This window comes from Empidonax traillii, unplaced genomic scaffold, assembly GCF_003031625.1.
Source record: "Empidonax traillii isolate 1590-97213 ecotype Southwest subspecies unplaced genomic scaffold, ASM303162v1 scaffold761:size885847, whole genome shotgun sequence".
In the NCBI taxonomy this organism is placed as follows: Eukaryota; Metazoa; Chordata; class Aves; order Passeriformes; family Tyrannidae; genus Empidonax; species Empidonax traillii.
The window spans coordinates 254,001-271,381 of NW_020955954.1; the positions used below are offsets into that span (position 1 = coordinate 254,001).

General features: G+C 58.6%; 2 protein-coding genes across 3 annotated transcripts; one reads left to right on the forward strand and one right to left on the reverse strand.

Moving 5' to 3' along the window:
- Positions 1 to 2,937: 2,937 nt before the first annotated feature.
- On the reverse strand, positions 2,938 to 7,145 carry SHC2 (SHC adaptor protein 2). 2 transcript variants are annotated; one of them, XM_027901084.1, is made up of 12 exons: positions 6,649 to 7,145; positions 6,161 to 6,231; positions 5,715 to 5,775; positions 5,415 to 5,534; positions 5,258 to 5,311; positions 4,991 to 5,042; positions 4,699 to 4,825; positions 4,374 to 4,554; positions 4,224 to 4,290; positions 3,968 to 4,132; positions 3,450 to 3,751; positions 2,938 to 3,271 (listed from the first exon to the last, which is right to left on the reverse strand). In XM_027901084.1, the coding sequence occupies exons 1-12, from the start codon at positions 7,117 to 7,119 to the stop codon at positions 3,143 to 3,145; spliced, it is 1,800 nt and encodes a 599-aa protein (XP_027756885.1). In that variant the 5' UTR covers positions 7,120 to 7,145; the 3' UTR covers positions 2,938 to 3,142. The 2 variants fall into 2 exon arrangements, with proteins under 2 accessions (XP_027756885.1, XP_027756886.1); XM_027901085.1 differs by lacking the exon at positions 2,938 to 3,271 and having other exon boundaries at positions 3,635 to 3,783.
- A 1,911-nt stretch (positions 7,146 to 9,056) lies between these two features.
- On the forward strand, positions 9,057 to 15,535 carry LOC114066355 (hippocampus abundant transcript 1 protein-like). Its single transcript, XM_027900973.1, has 12 exons — positions 9,057 to 9,292; positions 9,673 to 9,768; positions 10,277 to 10,339; positions 11,400 to 11,527; positions 11,932 to 12,046; positions 12,555 to 12,773; positions 12,938 to 13,051; positions 13,511 to 13,582; positions 13,824 to 13,936; positions 14,044 to 14,141; positions 14,676 to 14,842; positions 14,929 to 15,535. The coding sequence occupies exons 1-12, from the start codon at positions 9,209 to 9,211 to the stop codon at positions 15,136 to 15,138; spliced, it is 1,479 nt and encodes a 492-aa protein (XP_027756774.1). The 5' UTR covers positions 9,057 to 9,208; the 3' UTR covers positions 15,139 to 15,535.
- Positions 15,536 to 17,381: the final 1,846 nt, after the last annotated feature.

The window sequence follows — 17,381 nt, forward strand, 5'->3', positions numbered from 1 at the left end:
GAGCCGCCGCCACCACCGCAGCCCGGGCGGGGCGGGCGCGGACGCGCTTTTATACGGCGGCAGCGGCAGCGGCGGCTCCGCTCCCCGTCCGCGCCGCCGCCGTAATCCTCCGAGTGCGGCGCCTCCACATTTTCGCCGCCGCTCCTGGCTGGACAGAGCCCGGGACCGGGACCGAGCCCCGGGATGCTGATGTCCCCCGACCCCGGCACACCTGGCCGTCCGCCCATGGGAGTGTCGGGGTTGGAATGGGACCGGGAGCGGAATCGGGACGGCGGCAGCTCGGTGCTCCCCCACGGTGCCCTCGGTCCGGAGAGCGTCCGGGACCGGGGCCGAGGCCGTCGTTCTCCTCTGGGAGCAACCGTTTCCCGCTCCGAGCTCTTGGGCTCAAAGCACTGAACGAAACCAGCAGCGGCTCGGGGCTGAGGGATTGCCGAGAGCATTGAGTGGCTTAATATCGCGCTGGAGGAGCCACATGTCACAACCCCCTGTGTCACAGAGCCCACCAGCCCCTAGTGGAATGCGGTGGTAGCTGGGGACGCTGGGGCAAGACTTCAGGAGGATCCACGGAGCATCACTGCAAGTCCCGATGCTGAAGCGCAAATGGGAGACTCAAGCAGCTGATCGGCCCCAGTCCCGCGGGGATTTACAGCCTTGGGGATAGGGATGCACCGAGCGGGACAGTGGTACGGAAGGGGTCAGCAGCTGTTCCTCCACTCTGGATGCCATCAGGCCGCCGGGAAGCACCATCATTCCACAGCGGTGCAGGGCTGGGAATGATGGCCAGGAAGGAGAGCCTGGAGCGATGAGCGCTTTCCGCAGGGGCTGCTGCGGGAGGTTTCAGCTCCCTCTGCATTCCCACTTGGAGCTGGTAAAAGGAAGCATCCAGCCGAGCCCAGCCGGATCGAGGGCTGGGATGTTTCAGGGACAGCAGCGGGTAAGGGGGACCGTGGTATCCTGGCTAGACCCTGGGCTCTGCACTTGCAGGGTGCTGAGCCAAGTCCTGTTGGGGGGGGGAGAGGGCAGATGGACTCCGCAGGAGGAGGCTCACGGAAGGGTGGCTGGTGAACAAAAGGTCTATGTTTGCTTTTCCTCCACCCTGCAAACCGGTGGGTAAACAAGGTGCAGAAATGGTTGAGTTCCCTCGAGATAACAAAGAGCGCTGGAGCTGGGCGAGCTCTGCCCTCGCGACTCGAGGCTAGTGCCTGCAGGGCACAGAGGGGAGCAGGGTGGCAGGTGCTGGGATGTGCCACGTAGCTAGTGGAGCTGGCAGTGTGCTACCACCTGCTGGAAGCTGGGAAGGAGAGAGTCGTTCTATGGGAAGGAGCTTGTGCCAGGATACCCTGGAAAACCAAACCGAGGAGTGTCTGTTGCTGGCACATTTGAGACAAGTGGAAAGACGGTTGGTTGTTGAGATCCCCAAGGCCCTGGGAGAGCAAGGAGGCCACATCCCTCTGCAGCCATTCTTCTGTAGCTTCTAAACCTTCCCAAAACAGCTCAGCCTCCCCATCATTACACAGGCTGAAGAAGCAGCAGCCCTACAACCCAGCTGTGGGGGTCACAGAGCCACCTGTGGCCTTGAGCACCACACACTACCCTCAACCAAAGTGGCTAAACCCTGAAACAAACCTCCTCCTAGCCCTTCATTCCTTCAGGGCAGCATCCCCAGGTCGGTCTGCTGGGCCAGGCAGTGCCAGCGGCAGCCAGAGAACCACATGGGCTTGTTCTCCAGCAGCAAAAGAAGAGAGCTGGGGCCCTCATTGCCTTTTCCTGCCCTTCTATTGAGGGAAAGGTGCAATTATCTTTGCAGATGCATCACTATATGACAAAAAATAGTAGCTGAGATAGAAGCACCACATCCTTGTGGAATTGAACTATCAATGGAAAATTACGCATCCATTACTGGGCTTTATTTAGGGGCTTATTTTATTCATTGGCTCAACCAAAACTGGCCAGCCTGGCTGCCTTGTCTGGTGAGGGCTGTCCCCTTAGCAAGGGGCTGAGGGTACTGGGGTGACCCTGCTCCCTGAGGTGGGTGCTCGTGGCAGCACCAGGCACACAGGGCAGAGCCAGGACAGGACATCAGCTGCTGGGCCCACCAGGTGGCTGCTGCCCCCCTGGAGCACAGGAACTGCAGTGAGGGCCACCCAGGACTCTTGCTCCACTTTGTACCACATTAACTACTGAGGGACAGCTTGGCTCTGTGCTGCTTGGAGCTGGCCTGGCCATGGCAGGAGGCCTAGAGGTAGGCGGCCACGTGCTGCCCTGGGTGGAGGCAGGAGGGGAATCAGTAGGGCAGGAAGCTGCCAGATGCAAGGAGGAGAATGCAGTGCAGGACCAAAGAGGTGCCAAAGCCCACTCCGAAGCCAGGGGCACACTGGGTAATCCACGGGGGACAGGGTGACCCAGGGGGGCAGAGACAGATGTGACTGGACAGGACAGGTCAGCCAAGGCGAGACCAGGCAGGCACTGGTGGAGATGGAGACCTGTCCCAGCACCATGCCCAGGGGTGGCACAAACCACTTGGGTGCCTTGCTCATTTTCAGGTTTAATTACAAATGTATTCCAAACCACGAACTTGCACTGAGCGCCAGGTACAGGGGGGAAGGGGCTGTACGTGACATAAAAACCTTCCAAAGCCCCGAGCTGGCCAGGGGGTCTCCACGGGCCATGGGATACCTCTGGTCCCCAGCAGCCCCAGCTCTCCATGGCAGTGCCAGCAGCTCAGCCCTGCTTCTAGGGGATGTTTGTGCCTAGCCCCATGGGCAGAGCCAAACCAGAGGCTACAGTAATGCCCACCAGCCCTCGTCCCAGTGCTGGGACAAGCAGGAGCAGCCCTGTCAAAGATGGGTTTGGGCTTCACTCCTGCTAAAGCTGCCCACCAGTTCCCATCCTGACAGTCTTTCACCAGCACATGTGAAATGATGGAGCACACGTGCGGACGATGGAGGTAGGCAGCAGCCAGGGGGGACTTACAGGGCCAGGGACTGCAAGACCCCGCTGGGGAGGAAGATGGGAAGCCTGATCCCAGACTGCAGAGGCCAGGCACAACCAGAGGAGGGGAGCACAGAGGGACTGCAGCTTTGCCCCAGGGCTTAGGTGAGTCCAATGCCAGGGGAGCAGATCAGGGACGTATCCGCTGGCGTCACTGCTTTCTCTGTACAACCTGGCGGAGGTGCAGCTCGCTCTCTGCTGCCACAATGGGCTGCTCATTCTGCCGGTGGTGGCTGATGAGGTGGCTGATGCTCTCAAACAGCACATCCTTGGTCCTTACCTGGGGTCGAGGTACAGAGGTCCTGAACTCAGGAGACCTGCCTTGCACTCAGCATCCCCTTGCAACCCCTGTGCCTGACCACACCTGCCGCCCATGTTCCACACCACCCACCCCATGCCCTGCCCCTACCCCGGTCCCAATCACCCACCCTGCCCTCACCCACAGGCCCTGCCCTCACCACTCCCTCGGGATCCACCAGCAGAAGATGCTTGGGCTGCCCGCTGTGCATGCCGGTCAGGACGTACTGCCCCGGGTTGGTGAGGCTGTCCCGCACCAGGAAGTCCCCGTCCATCTGCAGGAGCCTCTCAGCATCCCGTCGGCTCATCTTTCCGTGGTACCAGGGCTCCTGCCGGAGCTGCTCCTCCGTGGGGGCAATGGGGGCCTTCCGTGTGGGGGGGCTTGGCCACTGGTCTTCGATGGGGGGGCTGGTGCCACCCCCTGCAATGCACTCATGGAGTTTTAGGGCATCCTCAAAAGGCCCTGCAGGAGCCAGGGGGTGCAGGGTGTCACCCCTGGGGCACAAGGCAGGGCTGGGGTGTGGTGAGGACAGGCCCTGGCTCACAACCCCACAGTGCTCTGCAGGGCACTTCTCTGGACTCAGCCAGTGCTGGCACCTCTGGGGCTGTGGCAGGTGGGCTGGGCAGCTGACAGTACAGCTCAGCCTCCAGCATCAGCCTCCACGGTGTAGTGGCTTACTCATGTCAAAGAGGTCCTTTTTGGGGCTCTCCTCTGTCACTCCGTGAGCTGCTGCCTCCGGTTCCCAGGCGTCCAGGCTCTGCGTGTTCACGTACATGTGCTCCTCGTAGTCCCGTGGCCCCAGGGGATGGCCATCCGCCTGCAGGTACCCGTCGCAGGGCTGGCCTGGGAGGATGGGCATCACTGCTGGCAGGGACTGGGCAGAGCCATGGGCCCCCCACCCCAGCTTATGCCTTTTCCCCCCAGAAGTACCCACCCTGGCTCTCCAGGTCCCAGGGTGGCCCCGGCTGGCTGTTAGGGTCTCGCCTGGCTGCAAACCCGCCCTGGGAAAGGAGACAGTGAGGGTGTTGGGGAGACTCTGCCTGGGACCCCCACGTCAGGGCCAGCAGTGGCCCTGGGAGCTCACCTGGTTGGAGGGGACAGAGCTGGAGGGCTGAGTGCGGATGTGACCCAGGACTGTGCCATGATGGAACCGGGAGTCAATCAGCCCCCCTGGTGGGGGCTCCTTCCCTGGGATGCTGTTGTAGTAGTTGTGCTCAGCCACCTCCTCGTCTTCCCCCCAGGCCGACTCCTCTGCGCCCAGTGCCCTGCAGCAGGGACGGTGAGCTGGAGATGCTCTGCCTGTTTCAGACCCTCCCCACATTCAGCAGTGACAGGGGCTCTCAGAGCCACCTCCAGCCAGGGGATGTACCCAGGACAGGGGCTGCAGCAGGGCCCCTCATCTCCCATACCTGTCTGGGGGTACCACCACCTTGGGGGGGCTGTGCAGGTACTGCTTGAAGCGCAGCTCAAAGGCCTGTCCCACTGTGCTGATGACGCTCTGTGCCAGCCCCTCACAGCACTCCAGGATGTGGCAGGCTGTGGACAGACAGGTTTGAGTGCTTCCCCCACACTCCTATTGCCCCTCTGGGCCCTCTTGAGCCCCGCTCTGTGCTCCCCACAAGGGATCTCCTTCTACAATCTTCCCCCCCCAATGCATCCCTCCTCCTCCACAAAGCTCCTGGGTGTGGGGGCCAGAGTCACCTCTCTGGTTGATGGGGTCCTTGGCAACATAGGCGACATAGTCCATGGTGTCCTGGGGGCACAGGGGGAGCTCAGGGCCCATGTCCTGCTGCTGCATGGGGAGTGGGGCTGGGGGTGCTGGGGCGAGGGGACAGCTCGGCCCCAGCCCCACATCCTGACCCACAGCCAGGCCGCCCTGTGCTTGGCTCAGCCATAGGACAGGCAGCCCCTGTCCCCACCGCCCTGTGGGAGTGTAGCCAGGGGAAGGCCGAGGTGTGCGTGCCTCACCATGTCCCCACCGGAGGCGAAGGAGATGGACTGCATGTGGTGGTTAGCGATGATCTGTGTGGGGGACATGGCCCGGGGGGGCATTAGTACAGGAGCCACCAGCCCCCAGCTCACAGGATAGGAGGCAGTAGGACCATGTGCCCAGGAACACTGTCACCTGGCGTGTGGTGGGGATCATGAGGTTCAGCCCATCAACGGAGATGTTGACAGCAATGCTCATGCCAGCAAAGCGCAGGTTGCTCTTGCCCAGGATGGAGAACAGGGCTTTGTTAGGAGCCTGACAGGGGAGAAGACGGTTGGGGTGATGCAGCCTATCAGGACCAGGCTTCCTGAGGTGAACAAGAAAAAGAGGGGTGCCCCAAAAAACCCCAGACCCACACACTGGGCAGGCACCCTCAGTGCCTTGTACCGCAGCCTCAGCTTGCCCCAGGGAGGGACAAGCTGAGTGGAAACTGACCTTCTTCTTCCAGATGCCCTTCACACCTGGCACTGCCTCATACAGTCTGTTGATGGCTTCCCTGCAAGGGAAAGTCCCCAGCCTGGTCACTGCTCCAGACCCTTGGCTCTTCCCAGCTGCCTCCCCCCTGACGCATGGCTCTGTGGGGTCTGGAGGCTTGAGCCCCCACAGCCTCAGGTGTCGCAGCTTCCTCACAGTGCTGCCCCACGTCACGGCCTGCACTACGTAATCCAGGCAGGGGCCACCTCCCTTCTCCTCTTTCCACCCACTGATCTACGGCAGTGCCCTTCGTCTGTGTCCCCGTGTGCAGGGCGGGTCCTGTGGGGCAGGGCTCCCCTGGACCCACGTCCATCTCTCCACAGGGTGCTGGGGAGGGGGAGCACCCAGGGCCACTGGGGGCTTTGGGTGGCACTGAGGGGTGGGAGAGTGGGACTGTGGGGCCGTACCTGGTGACCTGTGTCCGGGTGTTAAAGTCGAGGGACCTCATGGAACGCAGCACTTCAATGCACCCCATGTACTGTGGGGGGTACATGGTCAGAGCAGCCCAGGGCAGGCAGTGGAGAGGAGAGAGGCTGGGTGTCAGCGAGAAGGGCTCCTTCCACACCAGCTCCAGGGCTCGCAGAGCAGCCTTTCACCCACCACCCCAAAATGCCCCATCACATGCCCAGACCCCACAAACTCATCTGTGTGCTACAGCTTGTGATGCCTCTGGGGGCTGACTGTGGCGGGGTCCCGAGGCAGGTTGCTCGGCTCAGGAAGCCCCGGGCCCCCAGCCCCATCCCGGGACCTGCGTGTGTCAGGGGCGGCTGCCCCGGGGCAGCCGTGGGTAGGACTCGATCGGGGGCTCTGCCCGCAGCCGTCAGGAGGAGTGGCCGGACCCGCGAGGCCGGGGTCTCCGCGCTCTCCCGCGCCGCCGGGCTCCGGCGGGACTTACCCGGACGATGTAGGAGACGCCGGGCCCCAGCACCCGCTCGTCGGGGTGCAGCCAGCCCTGTGCCGGTTTGCGGATGAAGCTGCCCTTGCGACTCCATTCGTCCGCGCCGTGCCGGGCCCCCGCCGACGCCGCCGCCCCCCGAGCCCTCCCCGCCGCCCCCCGAGTCCGCCCGCCGGCCGGCAGCGCACAGGGCGCGGCGCAGAGCGGCTCGCAGGCGCCCAGGACGGCGGCCAGCCCCGAGGGGGGCCCCGCAGCGGCGGGGGGGTCTCGGGCGGCGCCGGTGGGGCCGCGGCCGAGGAAGCCGCCGGATCCGGGGAACTTCCACTGCGGCATCCGCGGCAGCAGCGCGCAGAAGGTGGTGCCGTGCTCAGGCTCCTCGCCCGCCGCGGGGCAAGGCCCGGGGGCCGGCGACGGCATGGGGGTGGTCAGCGGCTCGTCGCGGAAGCGGTCATACTTGGGCTCCGGGAGCATGCCCGGGGCCGCGCGCCGCTCCGCTCCGCCGCTCCGCTCCGCTCCGCCGCCGCGCCGCCTCCCGCCCCCCGCCCGCTCCCCCGGGGCCGCGCCGCGCTGATGTCATGGTGTGAGCGCTCCGCCGCCCGCCCGGCCCCGCATCCCCCGCCCCCGGCTCCCCCCGCCAGGCTGGACCCGCGGCCGCCAGAGCATCCCCCGTCCCTCCCAGCATCCCCGCCCACCCGAGCATCCCCCAGGCCCACAACCCCACCCCACGACTGAGCTGGCCCCGCAAACACGACCCGTGGGGCCGGAGGCACCCACGCTCTGCCCTCCATCCTGCTCCAAACCCGCTGTCCGTTGCCCGCGGCCGAGCACAGGCTGTTGTGCACTTGCGCTATGCATTAGCTGGAGGGAAAGGGGTAAGCAGCGCCCGGCGCTGCCTTCATCTACAGAGGGGGCGTTTTCTGCTCTTTCCACCTCTGCATTCCCGAAAAGCGCTGCAAGAGCCCAGGGCTGGGGTGGGGGGGAGGAGGGGTTTGGCCAGGCTTCACTGCACAACTAGGCTGTCCTATTTCTGTGCCTCCCAGCCCACTGGTCTCATTCACTCTGATTTCATCTGTCTCCAAAGCCAGAACTGGCTCCTGTTTGTTTATATCTGTCTGGAGGGCTCAGGTAGCAAAAAGCACAATCATTTTCTTGTTTTTCTGTCTGTAACTGCAGCAAGCAGAGAAAAAACCCCAAAACCCTTAAAGGGACTTTCTGATCTCAGTGGAGCCACTCATCCTTCCTCCTGCCCTGGGGCTGCGGCATTTTTCAAGCAGTTTAAAGGACCCGAGGTTGGCTGGGCCTAGAAGTGCGAGAGGACCCAGAGTGGACCCACAGCAGCTTTGCTGTGCCAGAGCCCTGGGGATCTTCACTTTTCCCCAGCCCTGCATCCCCTCCATTGCCAAAGTGGTCGTAATGTCGGGGCTCAATTCCTGCAACATCACAGGTTCCCCCAGAGTTGACGCGCTTGGCTCCAACTTCCCGAGGAGCTTCCTTGGCCGGCTGGGTGATGCGGTCGTCTTTGTCTCTCCTCCTCACTGTCTCCTGCTCCCTGGAAGGTGACGCCGGAAGGGGGGATATGGTGTGGTGTGATAGCCAGTAATTGCTCTAAGTGGGATCAATAAATCAAAGTAATAGAATTGCATCTGCTGTTGCCGTGTTGGGAACAGCTTCCCTGCTCTCCGTTCTCTCCTTGGTTTTAAAGCGCTGCAGAGCATTGGAACAAGTCAGGCTCCACCGTGCTCTCGCAGCGGCTCCAGCAGGGCCCAGGGGGGACTCCCTGCCCAGCCCTGGTGCTCTGGGTGCACATTCCCGGGAGCTGGGGGTCAAGCCGAGGGAAGGCACCGTGTGCCTATGGAGGTTACAGGCGTTTTACCCGATGCCAAGTGCAGAGCAGTCCGGGGACCGCGGGCACTCCGTGGCCTGGGGACAGCACAGCAGCCCTGGGGAGACGGAGCCGCTCCCGCACAAGGCCCGGGAAGGAAGTCGGGGGATTACTCTCATCTCACTTGCAGCCAGGCTCAGGCTCTGGAGTTCCCTCCACCTCAAGGGCTTTGCCCCAGCTGCTTTTAATCCTTGGTTAAAGGAAAACCTCGATGGGCAAAGGCTGGATCGCAGCCTCCGGCGCTCCGCGAGTGTGCGGGAGCCCCGCCGGCCTCCCGAAGGCGCCCTCGAGCACCGGGGCACTGACGATGCCCCGATGTCCCCGTGAGGGACCGGGACCGGGACCGCTCGTGACGTCACGGCCTCGCCCAAGCCAGCGGGAAAGGTCCGCTCCCCCCCCCCCTCATCCAATCACAGTCCAGGGCGGCCGATCGGGAAGAGGCGGAACAGCCAATGGAGCGCGAGAATCGGCGCCCCGGAAGTGCTGGTGGCCGGGCCGGAGGCGGGGCCTGCGGACGGACCCGCCCCCTCGCCCGCAGCCCCGGGCCCGGCGCTCCCCGCCCGGTGCCGGTGCCGGTCCGGCTCCGGTTCCGGCTCCGGGCCCGGGCTCGGCCCGGCCCGCCGCAGGGAGGATGGGGCAGCCGCGGCGGCCGGCGATCGGCTGCGGCCCGGCGGCGCCATGACCGGCGAGAAGAAGAAGAAAAAGCGGCTCAACCGCAGCGTCCTGCTGGCCAAGAAGATCGTGATCCGGGACGGGGCCGGCGTGAGCGCGGGGCTGGGGGGCGGAGGGGCCCGGGGTGAGGGAACCCTCGTGTTGCCGCCCCTCCGGGTGCCCGAGTCGAGGTCCGGCCCCGGTGGGCCTGGGGGCTTTCCCAGGCTCGGTGATGCCGGGGCGGGGGGCGTTGTGCCGCGTCCCCGGTGCGGGCTGGGAATCCCCCGCCGTGGTGCTGGAGGTGGGTTCGAGCAGCCTGAGCTGCTGCGGGAGGTGGGTTGGGGGGGGGTCTGTGAACAGAAACAACATTTCAGCAGAACTGTGTCTCTCGCTCTCAGACCCCTCCCGGCTGTGGGAGCTCTCTGAGATGCTCCGTCCGGGGAGGACGTGGCCGCTGAAAAGTTTTTGACTTAAGGTGCTCTGTTTTGCAGCGACAGGGGATTGGGGACCCCAGCGTGTACCACGCTGTGGTGGTGATTTTCCTGGAGTTCTTTGCCTGGGGGCTGCTGACCACACCGATGCTGACGGTAAGCACATCTCCTTGGGACAGCACTGCCTTGGGAGCTCTCCTTGGGCTCCTGAAGTCTCAGCACATGCCTTTCCAAGGGGAACTGTGGAAAAGGATTCTTTGGTTGTGCAGAGCCATTTAGACACAGTATTAGCCTGGCAATATAAAATGTGAATCAAACATACAGACGGCACAAAGAGAACCACAGAGAGGTGAGGTGGTGACGTGAAGTAAAACCAGAGGATACTCAGGTGGGGTACAGATGGATAAAGGCACATATCAGGCTCTCTTAGCCTCACCCAAGTGTGCTGGAACAATTTATAGATCTGATAAGTGTTAAAGACAGTGGCTGCCTGTGCTGGAGAGGGTAGCCTGAACTCCTCCCAAAGAGGCATCATTTGAGGGTATTTCCCCTTTTCCCTGGATTGTGCCCTTCCAGGCCTCTTGGCTGTCAGGTGCTGAAGGAAATTTTGCAACAGTTGCCAGCTCTGACTTTTTCCTTTTGGTTTTGATTTCTTTTCCCCCAGGTGTTACACCAGACTTTTCCTCAGCACACCTTCCTGATGAATGGCCTGATTCACGGAGTCAAGGTAAGGAATGTTCCTTCCAGGCTTTCCTTTAAATCTGCCATCACTGCAAGAAGGGACAAGCCATTATTATCGATGTAATTTGCTGATATTGACCAATATTTGTCAGCTCAATGTTCATATTTCAGTTTGGGGGCTCTGGCAAACCTGATGCAAAAGGAAGTACCTCGACATGGGGCAGCTTGTGCAGCTGATTTTGCTGAGTGGTAATGACAATGTGCTGCTTGTCAGTGTGGAGCTGGAGCTACAACAGCTGAGTGTTTCAGCTGGAAATATTCTCATCATCATGAGATCAGCCCTTGTACTCATCTTCTGGAGCGTAACAGAATGACAAATCAGTGACATCTGAACTTATCAGTAATAGAAGTCCAGCAGCCTCAGCAGCTCCCTCAGACAGGAGATGGGACTGTGCCATGGCACAGGGAGAGGGAATGGTGAGCTTGCACTAGACCAGCATTCCCAGAGCAGGATTGGAGGCAACGATAGGCAACAGGCCGTAGTCGTGTGTTCTGACTGGAGAATCGGGCAAAACAGACTGTTCTTGTCAGTCTTTGGCAAGAGGATCTTGGAAAATAGCCCCAGAGAGGCTGGGTGCTCCCCTTGGCACTGAAGGGCTCTGCCTTACCTGCCTCAGGTCTGAGAGATGTGGAAAGGCATTAAGCACAATTTTATTTGTGCTTAATGGTCCTGGCTTTGCATTGTGTCTGTCCTGTCTCCACCTACAAGAGAAAGCTTTCCCCAGGGTTGCAGTAAGTGCTGCTGTGGTGGAGCTGTACCAGCAGCTTTCCAGGTCCTGGCAGGGCTGCCCAGGCACCCACAGCCATGGGCAGAGCTGTGCAGAGAGCAGGAGGGAGTGGGAGTGCTCAGCAGGGCCTTGCTGGTCAAGGATTTATTTTTCCCTCTCTGAAAGGATGTGAGCAGTTTAACAAGCTGCTCTGTTGTGACTGCATTGCTGCTTGCAGCAATCAGGAATGGGCTGCCTCCTCCTGTCTAAAGCTCTCACTGTCAGCAGACAGAGTCTGAGGGGTTTCTCTCTCCCCTTCCATCTGTCTGTCTGTCCCAGGGTCTACTCTCTTTCCTAAGTGCTCCGCTGATTGGTGCTCTCTCTGATGTCTGGGGCAGGAAATCCTTCCTCCTCCTCACCGTCTTCTTCACCTGTGCACCAATTCCCCTGATGAAGATCAGCCCGTGGTGAGTTCACCCTCGGTACAGCCCCAGCGATTTGAGGAGGGGAAGAAGCACAAGGCCAAACAATGGCAGATGCTTGTTTTACAATGAGATGGAAGAGTCTGTCTGGTGGAGGAGGATGCTCAGCCTATAGACTGACTTGTCTGGTTCTGCGGGAGGGTTCAGTTGGGAGTAGAGGGTCTGTCTGTCCTCTCCTGGTCCTTATTCCTCTGATCAGTGCATTTAGGGAAAATAAGTGATAAAACTCCAGGGACCCCAGACTGAGGCTCCATATTCCTGAGTGTACTAGAGTGTTCTGGTGCACTAGAGCAGGATGGACTGAAGAATGAGGGAGAGGCTCTGCTTCAGCAGCTGTGGACTCTGGTGTGGTTGCTCTCTAACTCTGCCTTGGGCACTTCCTCTTTCAGGTGGTACTTTGCTGTCATTTCCATGTCTGGAGTGTTTGCTGTCACCTTTTCCGTGATTTTTGCCTACGTTGCCGACATCACACAGGAGCATGAGCGCAGCACGGCATATGGCTTGGTAAGGAGCTCAGGCACTGGTTTGTGTCTTGAAAGAAATATTTGGGGCTTTGCAGGTAGGAGAGGTATAAAGTTAGGGTGGGAGATTTATTGACTAAATGTATAGTATCCCTGTCCTGCTTGGGATTTAGCTCAGAGGGAAAGGCTGATCTCTGCAGAGTCCGAGTGCTGACTGTGGTGTAGTTTAGCCTGTAAACCAGCATGGCCTGTGATCTTTTCCACATCAGGAAAGCAGGAAGCTGTGATGCTCCATGGGATCCTGCCTTTCCTGTAGCTTTACTGACAGGACCATATGGAAATTGCTAGGACAGCTTTGATTTCCCTTTGCTAGAACTTAGCCCAGATTGCACCAAGAGAACCTGTTATCTGTCTGTGTACGGGAGTCCCTGTGAGTCCCTGTTCATTTCCGTTATCTTCACCAAAGTGGTAGAAGGAGTTCCCCCGGGTCAGTGCGGAGGAGGAAATGGGCTCTAGGAAGAAGAGGCTGTAGGAATGTTTTACCCTTCCAGGTGTCAGCCACATTTGCTGCCAGTCTGGTCACCAGCCCGGCCATCGGCGCATACCTTTCCCAAGCCTACGGTGATACCTTGGTGGTTGTGCTGGCCTCAGGTGTTGCTTTGCTGGATATTGGCTTCATCCTGCTGGCTGTGCCGGAGTCACTGCCAGAAGAGATGCGCCCGGTCTCTTGGGGAGCCCCAATTTCTTGGGAACAAGCTGACCCATTTGCTGTGAGTGATGCTGCTGTAATGCTTAATGTTTGCTTTAGTTCTGCTGATTTTTAAGACGGTGACTTAAGCCATTGGTTTGCCTGTCTCTGTACCTGGAGATTATTCAATGATATCAACTCAATTTTAAAAACATTCTTTCTCGTTCCCCTCCCCCTTCCCTGCAGTCGTTGCGGAAGGTGGGTCAGGACTCTACAGTGCTGCTCATCTGTATCACCGTCTTTCTCTCCTACCTTCCTGAAGCTGGCCAGTACTCCAGCTTCTTCCTGTACCTGCGACAGGTCAGTCTCTGGTGAGGGGGTAAAACTCTGGGTGCAGGAAATCCTGGCCCAGAAATACTGTTAGAGTTGCATGTCCCGAGGTGGCTCTTTTTGGCCAATAGCTTAGTAAAGTTGAAGTTGTAAGAAAGAGTGACTTGCTCCACCTTTCCTGAAAAACGTGTGAGCCTGGTGACTGCTCTGTAGGCATTGCCAAGGGCAAGACCTGGTTTGGCTCCTTGCTGGCATCTGCCTGGCCATCCTGGCCATGCCACCTTCAGGCACCTTCAGTGATTTAAAGCTGATTCTTCATCTAGAGAAAAATCTTCCCTTTGGTTCCTCTGGCAGCCCAGAGGCAGTGGCTGGTTAATGTGCAGGGCCCTGGGAAGTAACATCAGTAAGCATGGGTGACATCTGTGGAGTGGCTCTTGTCATCTGATACGAATCTTCTGCCTGAAAAGTCCCTCTTTGGTGTTTTCACAGGTCATTGGCTTTTCCTCAGAGACTGTAGCAGCCTTTATCGGTGTAGTTGGAATTCTCTCTATACTGGCTCAGGTAAGAAGCCATTTCTGTCTTGGCTTGAGCAGTCTGCTGTAGAAATGTCCAAAATTTGTGATTTCGGGGCTGCTGAGTAGTCAGAACCCCTGTGGCCACACAGACTTTTGAATCACAGAAGATCTTGAGTTAGAAGGCACCCACAAGGATCGTCAAGGTCTCTCAGGTTCCCATCCTCTTGTCTCCTAGTGTTGTCATTTTTCTTTGCCCCTGCTTTGAAAACACCTGTTTTCCTTTCCAGACAGTTGTGTTGGGAATTCTCATGCGTTCCATAGGAAATAAAAACACCATCCTCCTGGGACTAGGCTTCCAGATCTTGCAGCTTGCCTGGTATGGCTTTGGATCACAGCCTTGGTGAGGGTTTGTCCATATTTCTCTCCCTCCATGGTGGCTCCGCAGCCACTCCTGCCCGTGGCGCTGGCTAAGGCTGTGCCTGGGCCTCACTGCTGCCTCCTCCCCAGGATGATGTGGGCAGCAGGAGCTGTGGCTGCCATGTCCAGCATCACCTTCCCAGCCATCAGTGCCATGGTGTCGAGGAACGCGGACCCTGACCAGCAGGGTGAGTGCTTGGGGGTCCATCCCAGCAGGTGCGGAGCTGGCGCATGGGTGGGCTCTTGGCCGTGGTGGTGGAGGGGTGGTTAGAAGCATCTGTGCCAGCTGTGGAGTGTTGCTGTACTCCCAGTAGTATTGACAGTTTTGTCTTTGACTATGGCTGGTGCATTGCAAGGGAACTCCCAAGTTATGCATGTGGGCGTTCAGTGTTAACTCTCCGAGGCAGAGGAGACTGCTGCGTTTTGCCAGCGTCGTGGTTTGGCCCTGAACTCTCAGACCTGATTGCCTTAAATTCCAGTTCATTGGAAATTGTTGCTTGATGTGCCTGTGCTCGTTTTAGTATGCAAAGCAGCAAGCCCAGAATTACTGATTTTTGTAAAACCTGACACTGAGCGAAGCCGCTCCCCTGCAAACCTCCTCCCCCTGCGGAGTGCACAGACAAAGTGCTTGATCCTGTCTCCAAATGTGTAAGCATCTTTGAATAAAACAATGTTCTTTGGAAACCTGGAGGCATATCCTCCCTTCCTCACTCTGTCTCCAGGTGTGGTGCAGGGGATGATCACTGGAATTCGGGGTCTGTGTAATGGCCTGGGGCCAGCACTCTATGGCTTTGTCTTCTATCTCTTCCACGTGGAGTTGAATGAAATGGCTGAGGTGGAAACCTTGGGCAAGGCCTCCAAACCCAATATGGCCAACCCTACGGATGAGGTACCTGTTCAGCTTATTTGCCTATCAGCTTACCTGTTTGCCAGGCTGCCCTCTCCTGTGAATCCTTCCTGTGTCTCTCCCTACAGAGCAGCATCATCCCTGGGCCACCCTTCCTGTTCGGGGCATGCTCTGTGCTGCTGTCGCTGCTGGTGGCCCTTTTCATTCCGGAACACAACCTGGTGCTGAGGTCAGGCAGCCACAAGAAGCACAGTACGGGGGCCCAGGCCCACCCCCACAGCCCACCAGCCGGGGGGTCGGATGGCAAGGAGCCCTTGCTGGAGGACAGCAGCGTGTGAGGTGGGACAGCAGGACCTGCCTCGCAGCTCAACTCCACTTCAAGGATGGACTCGGCAGGAGGTCGGGGAGGGGGAGAGAGGAGCCGAGGTAACTGACTGTGCTGCTAACAGCTACTGAGGAGGGGACGGGGTTTCCCTTCAAGCCAAATACACACAGCTGGTGCAAAATGGAATTGTATCACCTGGTGTTGATGGAAAGGGGAGATACGGAACTGCTCCATGTGGAAGGCTAGTTCTGGAAAGCAAACCTGCCCTTGTGCGTGAACCCTGCGCCCCGTGCTGTGCCCTGCCAAACCCTCCACTCACCAGTCACAAAGGTTGGAGCTGGCGTGGGCTGTGTTTGGTGGGAACTCACTGGGCTGCCCCCCAGAATAAAACATGGCATCTGCTCTGTACCTGATCCCTGATACAGCTGATTCCTGCCGCTGGTCCCTGGCAGCCCCCAGAGCGGGCCTGGCACCCCCTGTGCGGTGTGTGTGGCCTGGGCTGTGGTGACATGCCGAGCCAAGCAGATGGGTGCTGTGTGGAGCACAGGGGGTGGAGCTCCTCACTGCCCGAGGACCTGAGGAATTTGCCCATTCTGCCCCAAGTGAAACTTAGACCAAAAAAAAAATTAAATCTACTGACTTAATGTTGTGATGAAGAGGATAAAGATTAAGAAGTCAAGTTGCAGCTCACAGAAGGGAGAATGGGCAGGTGAGAGAAGGGCAACTACACGAATTATAAATGCTTAAATGGCTGCAATGGTCGTGGTTCTGTTTGGTTTTCCTCTTTTTGTCATGTTGAGGTGGCATTTGCCTGTCACTGCCTCCACAGGCAGTAGGTAGAAGAATTTTTCAGAAATCTTTATGGAGCTGTGTTGTTTAGGAGATACCGTTGTCTGGGAGGTCAAAGAAACAACTTAACTGTGCCGAGCACTTTGGAGACTGTGGTTTCATGGGAGAAAGGTCAGAGAAATGGCTGTTTACCTTGAGCACTTGTATAAAGCATGGGGGCTCCTGCCATCTAATGTTAAACCCAGAGAATGCTTGGAGCTGGTTTGTTCTCCGTCCAGGAGATCCTAATGGTGAGGATTGTGTTGATTTGGACTCCATGTGGCATTTCTGAGCCTGCCATGAAGGCTTTTGTTTATAAAACAGTGAAATTGCAACCTCTGCTCAGAAAGAGCCGGAGGTGCTTGAAGCGTTGTGAAAGCAGCTGAGACAACCAGGGAACGTGTGGTTGTTTATAAAGATGTGACAGAGGGCAGGAAACAATTGTTCTCATTTAAGTAAATCAGAAGTAATGGCACTGAGCAGTTCTGGGAAGTAAAGACCAAACTGGGAACACTCCAGGAATTGGTTGTTAAGGGAATTACGGCTGCAGGGGCCAAACTAGTCCTGCCTCAGAGCGGGGCCAGTGCAGCCATAGCCATTCTCTGGGCAGGGTCCCTTCTCTGGGGGTTTGGGACAGGTAATCCAGGGAAGAGCAACCAAAAGGGAGGGAGTGTTGGCCCTTCACGTCGTGGGTCTTTGGGGACAGGTCATCGTTGCAGCTACTGCAAATGCAGTTTGCCTCTGGATTTAATGGAAAACACTGCCTGGATGACCCTGCTGCTGACCCCAGCTGGCACACACAGGGCAGTGCTGCCCATCCCCGCTCTGCCTGGGAGCACCCTCTGACTGCTCCAGAGCTTCTTGGGGCTCTTCAGTGTTGGCTCTGGGCACAGCAAGGGTGGCAACTTCATACGGATCCCTTATGTGCCTGTCAGACTCTGACAGCCAGGACCAGCTGCCTGCCCAGCCTGGGTAATTGGTAACACACTGTCTGTTTACCAGTTTTCTGGACCAGCTGGTTATTGAAGGTGGATGTCTAAGTGAAAGGGTTGACTGTTGTGCATCGAGCTGGCCTGGTAGCAGATCCTGTGCTCACAAGTGGGAGAAGCCCTTTCTGCGGGCAGTGCGGCCGTTTCGGACAGGGAGGGACGCTGAGATGGGTCTGGCTGCAGGGCTGGGGAGCAGAGCCAGCAGGAACTTCAGTGGCCTGCTGTGACTCCACTTTTCCCAAGCTCCTTGTGGCAACACTCCCAATTCCCAAATGTTGCTGGGATGGTCAGTACTTGTGTGTACATAGCAAGCTTTTTTTCTGAAGGAAATCCCGTCACTTGCACTTCCAGGCAGCAGTTCCCCTCCCTATGTGTTCCTCACAAAAATGCCTTTTTTAGATGGGACTTTTTTACCAAGTCCTGATGATCTGTTGATTTA